The sequence below is a fragment of the Montipora foliosa genome, chromosome 12 (genome assembly GCF_036669935.1).
Source record: "Montipora foliosa isolate CH-2021 chromosome 12, ASM3666993v2, whole genome shotgun sequence".
Taxonomy (NCBI): Eukaryota; Metazoa; Cnidaria; class Anthozoa; order Scleractinia; family Acroporidae; genus Montipora; species Montipora foliosa.
The window spans coordinates 6,977,041-6,987,040 of NC_090880.1; the positions used below are offsets into that span (position 1 = coordinate 6,977,041).

General features: G+C 39.7%; 1 protein-coding gene and 1 pseudogene across 1 annotated transcript in view; both read left to right on the forward strand.

Moving 5' to 3' along the window:
- LOC137979813 (echinoderm microtubule-associated protein-like 6) overlaps positions 1–7,468 on the forward strand; it is a 21,904-nt pseudogene extending 14,436 nt beyond the window's left edge.
- Positions 1–10,000, forward strand: part of LOC137978953 (echinoderm microtubule-associated protein-like 6) — a 103,069-nt gene that overhangs the window by 57,796 nt on the left and 35,273 nt on the right. The window contains exon 20 of the mRNA XM_068826079.1: positions 9,350–9,442. Within this exon, the coding sequence (XP_068682180.1) occupies positions 9,350–9,442 (93 nt within the window). The remainder of the gene's footprint in view (positions 1–9,349; positions 9,443–10,000) is intronic.

Genomic DNA, 10,000 nt, shown 5'->3' on the forward strand with positions numbered 1-10,000 from the left:
TTCACAAAATTCTAAACACGAACACAATCAAGCTTAGCTACTGCTGCACAACCAACATGACAGGCATTATCAGGCAACACAATGCAAAAGTATTAAACGCCACGAAAACACCTAACGAAGCGCGGCTATGCAATTGCAGAAACAAGCAATCATGCCCCTTAGACGGCAAATGTCTATCATCGTCTATAGTCTATAGAGCCGAAGTGACAAGCGATAACAACACCAAAATCTACTACGGAGCGTCAGAGGGAGAATTTAAAACCCGATACAACAATCACACTAAATCCTTCAGGCATAAAAAGTACTGCAGTGAGACGGAGTTATCGAGGCATATCTGGAGTCTAAAGGACAATAACATCAATTACACGCTACGCTGGGCAATAGAGTCTTTCGCCTCACCATACAAATGTGGATCAAAGAGATGCGACCTGTGCCTTACAGAAAAGTTGTACATAATAAAAGCAGATACGCGCCACCTACTGAACAAAAGAAACGAGTTAATTTCTAAATGCAGACACAAGAACAAATACCTTTTGTCGAACTTAAAATAGCACGCTCCCCTAGAGTATTAGAATGGTCTTTAAATGAGTTAGAATGCAAATGTAAGATCTGTAGCCTGATGATTGTCCAAACATGAAACTTGAAGTCGCTACGCTGTGAAGTTGTCTTTCTTCTAAATGTTATATATGTATATATATATATATATCATTTCATTCGTAGAAAGAAAATAGGAACACAGGAAAAAGGACCTTTTGTTTCTAAAGGGATAAAAATGAAACCAAGCTTCTTTTAGATAAGGTCAATCTAGGAAGAACGTATAGCTCTGATTACCGCGAGGATGAGCTCTATTTCCAGTTAAGTTCATTTTGAAGAAATGGTATTTTTTCAATGGTGACTCGGGAATAGTCGGAAAAAATCCGAGTGCTCCTTTGCAGGAATCGAACCTACGGCCTTCCGATTAGTAGTTCGGATGCTCTCGGATTTTTAATTTTGAAAAAAAGTGCCATCTCTTCATTTTCGTCGACCGGGGTTAACGATGTCCATCTCAAGCTCATTTTTGTTCCTAACTGAACGACTTTTAGGAAGGATCAAACGTCCAGGGGCTTCGTTTGAGGCCGGAGGCTGGACGTTTTGTCCAGTGGTTTCCCATTCCATGTCCGGTACTCTGATGTCAATATTTGAGGGGTTTCTTTTATTTTTTATTATTACTTTTTTTGTAACCTTACTTTTAAAAGAGAATTTGAGTGAACTCCAGCGTTTCTTGGAAACTGATTCTTGAGTTCCAGAAGCACCGGAAGTAGCGTTTCTGAGTTTTCTATTTTAAAATTTTCCTAGGGGCCTTGCCCCCAGACCTCCCTAAGTAGCTCATACCTTTGCTGGTCCTTTCAGAAATATTGAACTTGAACATGCAAAGGGATTTTAAGTTACTTGTACAAGGACATGAAAGACAAATGTTATTCACCACTCTTACCACTGAATAAGTTTAAACAAAGGAAATTATGTTCACAAACAAATTTGTTCGAAACTTGTTTTAAAAAAGTGTTTATATCAGAATCGCTTATTTTCACTTTCAAAATTCGCGGGCGCCGCCATCTTGAATAATGTGACGTGTTGCGATTGCCCTATTGTTCTGACACAAAGAGCTTTTGTCTAATAGCAATGAGGCAACCGTTACACGTCACAATTATTCAAGATGGCTGCGTCCGCGAAATTTGAAAACGAAATAGGCGATTCTAAAAATTATTCTTTGAGATGCAAACGCTTTCTTTGGAAATACTTTAGATTGACTTGAATGTAACAGTTATTTCCTGTGATTTAAAGTTATTTTGTTTGCTGAAGTGGACATTCCCTTCAAAGAATTTTTTTGTCGTTATTTTTTGGAAAAGTTAAAAACCTATTATGCTGAACATCACTTGTTATTATAGTGAGCGTGATCTCGGCATTAATTTCATGACAATGAATTGAACCAGTGTTACATTAGAATATTACTTCTCATGTCAATGTTGGTGTTATCCTGAAGGTTGGTCGGGATCCTGCCATTCATGTATGGGATGCTGTAAAAATGGAAACATTAGCCATTCTCAAAGGACAACATGAAAGGGGTGTTTGCTCGGTGGACTTTTCAGGTAATCGAGCCATTTTTTGATAACGTTTCCTGACTTAGAAGCAAGATTTAATTTGTCGCACGTTTTTGAAAGTCTTCTCTGACCTTAGGTGATGGAAAGAAGTTAGCCAGTGTAGGACTTGATGACAACCATGTCATTGTTGTGTGGGATTGGAGAAAAGGAGAAAAACTAGCTACTACCAGGTCAGTTGGAAAGGAGCAGCTGGGTTTAAAAAAAAAGTGTATTGCTACATTGTACAAACTATTGTTCCACTAGTGTTACATATAAATTGTTTCAACAAAAAGGAAAAGGCTCCACATCTTATTTGATCTGTGGCTTATGCCTTAATCCTTGGCGATGGGTGAAATGACAGCTGAAGAATCAGAGTCCTACAATAACTGATAAAGGTAGTTGAGACACTAAACTGGGAAGACAACAATGTGGAAAAAATCACCTCAACGTTACATTTTCAACTTGCACTCCTCCCTCTTCCCCCTCGAGTTGGCAATAAGAAAACAGCATTGTTTGGGGGGGAGGGGGTTAGATGGAAAGACTTTGGGGGAGGGATTTGTCCGAAAGTCCTTAAAAGGGAAAGTGTCTCAACCCTTGGCACTTATTGTAGGTAGGATTCGAACCTGTAACCTCGGGCCGTAACATTAGAAAGATACTCTTTGCATTGAGCTACTAGAACTCCAGCGGAATTAAGTCTTTTATTTATAATTGCATGAGAAATGTAAATTTTGATCCTCTCAGGGGTCACAAAGACAAGATATTTGTTGTCAAGTGGGATCCACATAACGCCGAGCGCCTTGTGACTGCTGGCATGAAACACATCAAATTTTGGACACAGACAGGTGGGGGTTTCACCTCCAAGAGGGGCACATTTGGTGATCATGGAAAAAATGAAACAATGATGTGTGCAACCTATGGCAAAGTCGCTGATGTTGTTTTCTCTGGAGGTGCCAGTGGCAAGGTGTATTGTTGGCAAGGGAACACTTTGCAAAGTGCAATACAAGCGCATGAAGGCCCCGTGTTTGCAATGCAAGTTTTAGAAAGGTAATCAAATTGTGTATTTTGCCCCTCGTTGACAATGTTGCAGTTATATTCCTTGCAGTTGCGAGTTGTTGATTAAAAAAAAAAAGGGAATTTTGAAATATACACTCTTGCACATATTTACCTGGTGATGTTACACGAACCGTTTGTTAACGCCGATTGTAACAAAAGATTTTGTTGCGGCAACATGTTACACGTTTTTGAATCGATTTCAAAAACCTGCAACATTGTTGCCCGAATTTTGTTGGAGTTGGTGCTTGTAACACCTCCGCCGTTGACTTTTAATGCAACTTCGACCCAGAATGCACCACAGAGAATCGAAACAACTCACTTCGATAGTCACGTCAACAGTGTCCGCCATATTTGTCGCCTAGGATTAGTCGAGCAGGAGCCTGGGCTCGAATGTTGCGAGCAATGTTGCATTGAAAATCGTCTCGTGTAACATATGGTTGCCGCAACAAAGTTCCGTTAAGAGTTGTCTCGTCTAACGTGGATTAAAAATCGACTCGTGTAACATCACCTTTATGCTTACATGAGTTGAACATCCACAACATGAACAAATTGTGAATCACAAAACAGTGAGTGAATTAATTCACTACTTGCACAATCCCATAATATACCTTTATTACCCCCCAAAACTTTTGCATAACCATTGTTTGCAATTTCTCCTGGGACATGAAAATGGCCCAAGAGAAGTCGAAAACAATGCCTATGCAGATTTTTTTTTTTTGCGTAATCCTCACTTTTACAACTCTCGTTCAGCCCCACCAAGTAGACATAGAAAGCATCGGCTGCAGTTTTCAAAAAGCCATGATTTTACAACTTACATAAGATCGCATTGTTAACTACATGTGCATTATAAGTTACGGCGATCGTCCTTTTTCACTCCCACTGTAATTGTTATTAGGGCCACTCTACACTTGATTAATTACCAGTGCTTTTCTGCTTATGTCAAGGGCTTTGTGACTGGAGGCAAAGATGGCGTTGTTGCACTCTGGGATGAGAACTTTTCTCGTTGTTTAAAGAACTACAAAGTGACGCGCACAAGTCTAAGTCCTGGTCCACCAACTTCTATCCTGATGGCAGATGCACCTGCGATTCGAGCAATAACTCTTGGACAGGGCAAAATATTAGTGGGAACCAAAAATGGAGAGGTATAAATCATTGAAAAAAAAAAGTTTAAAGTCATGGTCAACATTTGATTCGTTTTAAGTGTCAATTATTGTTTCTTTTTTCTTTTTTTTCCTTTGGTTAAAATTTCAGATCATGGAGATTGACAAGAGTGGACCCATAACTGTTCTAGTACAGGTATTTTTCTTTACTCTCTGCTGAAGAGTTTTCGAAGTGAGAAAAGTCGACATTCCTTTAAACTTCCCTGCGTTTTAATTACAATCCACAATTAGTACACTTGTAGTGTATAATAGCGAGTTACTCAATGAAGATACTTCATGGTTGCCTATAATTTTCATTGCAATTCATATTCAAATGAACTCTGAATAAGGCTTTAAAGTTTTATTGAAGTTCAAGGAAATGATTTTATTTTTATCAGCTTATATAATTGCACTACTATGTATACGTAAAATGACCGCATTGCTCGAATTTGTCAGTGATCCAAAGAATAATGATGTCATTGGTTTTTGCTGACGTGCTTTTTGCACTTTCCACTAGTGAGTGAGTGAGTGAGTGTAAATCCGGGGTGGCAAATGGGCCCGCCAGCGCGTGCATAAATCACGAAAATAAACAGGTCTGTTGGCAGCTTGCTTGAATCTCAAAAAATGAGCCCAAAATCGCCAAGAATTTGTGACGCTGATGACCAACAAAGCAGCTTCTATTTCCAAAACGATGGAATTAACTGGTGATAAATAACCTCGTCTAGGAGAGTGAGTTTTTGACTTTGCAGAAACAATGGTCAACCTCCAGAGTTAGACGATTGTGATCTTTGTGTTGAATTCGCACATTTCTTGTCGAACTTTATAACACTTGAAAGAAAAAAAAGCAAACTAACAAAAACAAAAACCGTTGTCTTCCCGTCATTTTATCACAGATGTGTACTTTGTTTCTTGAGTTGGTAGAAACACTCAAGTTAACTTGATCACTGGCGGCCGCTGAAATCGATGTAGATTTTGATTTTGCGATTTATTCGTGCAGCCAAAAGCACAATAGCAAAAATTGAACATTGCAAAATTGTCCCAAAATGTTTTTCGCTGATGGTAACTTTTTATCTTCGCGACACAAATTTATGTTGTTTTCATGTTGCAAATTTTGTTTGCTGATAGCAATTGTTTTTATTCTCGATCGACTCTTCCTAAAAACGCCCTTCTCCTCTTCCTAAAAACTGTGTATTAATATTTTTTCACTTTTGCATCAATATTTGTTTTGCAGAAAGCAGGCTAGCAAAATCTGTACCTTACTTAATTCGCATTTTTGAGCGTTAAAATAGAATTTTCGGTGCAGTTTCTTACAGTAAGTCGTATATTTTGAGGTACCCCATCCCAGGTACTAACCCCTGCCGGTCAGATATTAACTTCAGTGAACTTTTGTCGTGGAAAGCTGTCAGACGCGCAGAGTACACGCATAAACTTCCTGTGAAAAAGACGTTGAAGCAAACTTAATGTCTGCCTTGAACCCAACATTCTCGATTCGCCTCTATTTTCTTCAATCGTTCTGGGTTTAAGTATTTTACTTGTAACTACATGTCTTCTCCGGGGCTATTTACCTAAGACATCTACCATAGCACTATAATGATTTACGACACAAAAACAATATTGTGTACTATTAGAGCTACATTGTATGCAAACACAACTTGAATCTTCTGGAAAACAAAACTCCGCTCAGTTGACAGTTACGTAATAGAGCGCTGTGTCAAGTTACTGAACTACCACACCTACGCAATGCGTGCCTATTTTTCAGTTAAAATCTCATGTTGGCAGTTTTTTCTGTCGACCAAGTTGTTTTCTAGTGTGAAAACATGTTTTAAGCAATCGTCACTATCATGCGATAGTATGACCTAAAGAGACAAAGCGGGGCGTTGTTATGGATAGGAGGACTTTATAGGTTTTTAGACTCCAGTCCTAGAAAAGAATAACAACTCACATGAAATGAGGCCAAATGTTAAAACCAAGCCAATGCAGCGGTTTCTCCTGAAATATTTGGAAGGTTTGCAGAGGCATTTCCATGTACTTTGGCTACGTCACCTTGTTGCCTACTCGCTTGCCTTTCCCTCCCTCCCCTTCCCCTCCAACCATGTTTTAGGGTACGTATACATTCCACACATTGGTCTCAGTGATGTGTTGACGGGTGTCGTGGGAGGTGGACTGTGGCTCGGCTGCCATGGTGACTGGTGCCTTCCTTGCTGCTGACGAGAGCGCTCCTCATCTCTTTCTGCCTCTACGTCACCAACCCTCCAGTAAATCGGCGTAGTGTTTTAAATCTTTTGAAAAAATGTTTTAAAAAAACTAAGAAAAAAATCTAAAGTTTAAGAATCGCTTATTTTCTGGAAGCCTCCATCTTGAACAATTTTGATACATCACGGTTACCGTTCTGCCTGCGCTGACACAAAGAGCTTTGGTGTGATAACAACAGGGCAGCCGTAACACGTCAGACCCACGTTACAGTTGGAACTTAAGCACGCAACGTTTTTGAGCCACGGAAGGCATCCGGAAGTGACCTATCCGCATGCCGGGACAGTCGTGTCTCCCTGAGTTTTAAACTAATCGTCGCTGATAGAGAAAAGATACTAAGCCATGTACATGTGGTAGTCATTTCCGGTTGCCCTCCGTGGCTTAAAAACGTCGCGTGCTTAAGCTCCCCAATATTAATGTTATTCAAGAAGGCGGCGCCCAGGGAATGTGAAAACAAAAATAAGATATTCCGAAGTTCTTTTTTTGTTTTTTTAGATACAAACGCTTTCTTTGAAAAAATGTAAACACTGCACTGTATTTCTTGTGGTTTAAAGTTATTTTTTGTTGGAGTGGAGAGATTCCCTTTGATAGTTCCAAGGTTTTAGGTGTATCTCGTATTTATTGAGGCTTATATGATAATTTGAGCGTCTCATTTCTACTGTTATTTTTCAGGGCCATCTGGAGGGCGAATTATGGGGTCTGGCATCTCATCCGTCAGACGAAGTCTGTGCGACTGTTAGTGATGACATGACTGTCAGAGTGTGGAACCTTGCTGATCACAGAATGAAGAATGTTCGAAAACTTAAGAGACCTGCTCGAAGCATCGCATTTTCTCCTGATGGGAGAGCATTGGCAATTGGATTTAAAGATGGTAGGATGCACTCAAGTTACAGCAACTGCGCAACGTAAATAACCGAATGACTAAGGGAATGGACGTATATAAAAAGGCAGCGAGGAAGGGCTATAAAAAAACTGGTCCATCCAGAATTTAAATGAACAAAATATAGTGTAGTTGAGAATCCCAACATGTTTAAAGGAGGACCGCTGGACTGGTTGAGTATAAGCGCCCTCGAAGGGTCTCTATCAACCAGTGTCTTTTGGGGGTAGGTGTTGTTTTCAATAGGGGCAATTTATTGTGCGCTAACTATAGGGTTCAATCGATCACACGTGCACAAAATTGAAAGTTCAATCGTACTGCGCCGAAACTAATCGCCGTCACCAATATAGCTGGAGTTTTATAGTGAGCAGAGGCTCAAGATGGGTAATTCGACCATGTGCCGTATGGTTCGCCTACGGTAACGACAGTGCCAAAAAGCAGTAATATTATTGGTTAAAAGAGGAAAAAATGATCGTGCGGCACTCATTTTTGTACATTTCTCTCCTTACTCATCAAAGCAACAACGTAAAATGGCCAATTTTCTGGTTTTGATGGCCTGCGAACGTAGACGTATTACGACCGCCGGAAATACGTCTGCGTTCGCAGGCTAGATTTTGACGGCAACATTGACAGATAACAGTGAATCTTTTCTTCTCTCTCTTTGCTTCAAATCCGTACGTACCAATCTGGTTTTTTGCAATGACTGCAAAATTCTCGCGCGCTCATTGGCTACTTTTTATTGTCAATAAGCGGACACACACATAAATTTAGAATTTATGCGATATTGACGCGATATTGGTCGCGTCAGCTTGAAGAAAGGTGAAGTTTCTCGCATTTTTGTCACGCGTTCTTCTCGTGTTTTGACTTAATTTTTACCCCTCTGCCTTTTTGTTGTTGTAAAAAACAAATTGATGTCAGTTTTTCATGGGTCTGTCCTTTTGTTGACAATGAATTTCGTCATAACATTGTCAAAGTAGCTGTGGATCCACGAGGCGATAGCCGAGTAGATCCTCAGACTACTTTGACAATGTTATGACGAAATTCATGACAGGACAGACCCATGAAAAACTGACATCAATTTGTTAAATAGCATACTTCGCCCATATTGTACAACATAAACAAGGTGGAAACATCGTGAAACACTTAGGATATCTCAAACTAATAGTTTGAACTGACGTCTTCGTCGCCGTAGCCGTCGTGGTTTCTTAAAATCCCTGTTACCGAAGAGTCGAATACGGAAGATTACGAAATGCCACCGCACAGCATGATTTGGCTGTTAGCGATGTCGTGAAAAACGCACTGTAAGTAGTAGGAACTCGTTTGCCATTTGAATATGTTGCGGTTGGTTGGCTTTTGCTGCAATTTTTTACCGCCTGATTTTTTTGAAAGCACTTCCTTTATTCGCTCACTCCTCTTGACGTCTCAGACCCTGAAGATTTAAAAAGTTTTTTTGTGATGGACGAATCTCCAGGACAGGAGTAAGTGGCGAAAATAGCCGCCAGACGTCTGTATGCCCGCAATGAACTCTGGTTGAGGGTGGACCCTTTTAGGAAGTGGATGGAACGTTTCTGCCTAAAAACAACCATTTTGACGGCTTTTACTTTCAATTCTTTATCAAGTTAGATTAGTGGTAGCAAGAAAAGACCAAGAAAGTTCCCCTTAAGTGCGGGACATGAGCGTTTTGTCTCGTCTTGCATGCCCAGGGCCTTGAGATGAATCAGTGCCCTCTAAAACAACTTCATCGTGGGAAAAAACTAGATGTACACTGTATTTCAATTGGCAGCAAATCAGGATAATGACTTGCAGGGCCCCCCCCCCCCCCCCCCCGCGTTCTTTTTTTACCATAATTCTCGGGATAGCACAAAACATATGCTTACCACCTCATCCCCATATCTTTGCTCTTCCCTGTACAGGTAGTTTTCAAGTTGTTGATTCCACCACTTTGGATGACATCATTGGATTCCATCACAGGAAGGAAGAAATCTCGGACATTAAATTTTCACCTGGTAAGCCAATTATACCAGGGAAAATTCTAAAACTCTAAAGTGCCCCTAGCTTTTAGTATTATCATTTACAATAATATTGAATATTCCATCATCTTAGGCAGATGATATTAAATTGATACACGTTGAAAGAATCGCGAGTTTTTAATTTATTGAAAAAAAAAAATCTCAAATTTCCTTCCACGTTGGTTCATTTTTTGCAATGGGGTTATATCCTTGTTGATAATGGTGCCTCTAATAAAAAAAAAGAAGCTCAAAACTTACAATAGTGTTTACTCGGTTCTTTTCGGTAAACAAGAGGGTTGCCGATTTTCTTTAAAGTTCACAGTATTTCAGTGTTTTTTTTTTGTTACAATATCTTTGTCAATATCCAGTTCAATTCCGTAGTTTGAAGTCCAAAAGTCCACATTCCATAACCCTACCATATGGTTAAGTGTGATCATAGAATAGTTATTCTAATTTCAAACTGTTGTTAATGGCATTGACGCCAATCAAAACCAGTAAATAGATGCTTTACAGGTTTCTACGATGGTATTTAAAATATTTCATGCTTTTTCTTAA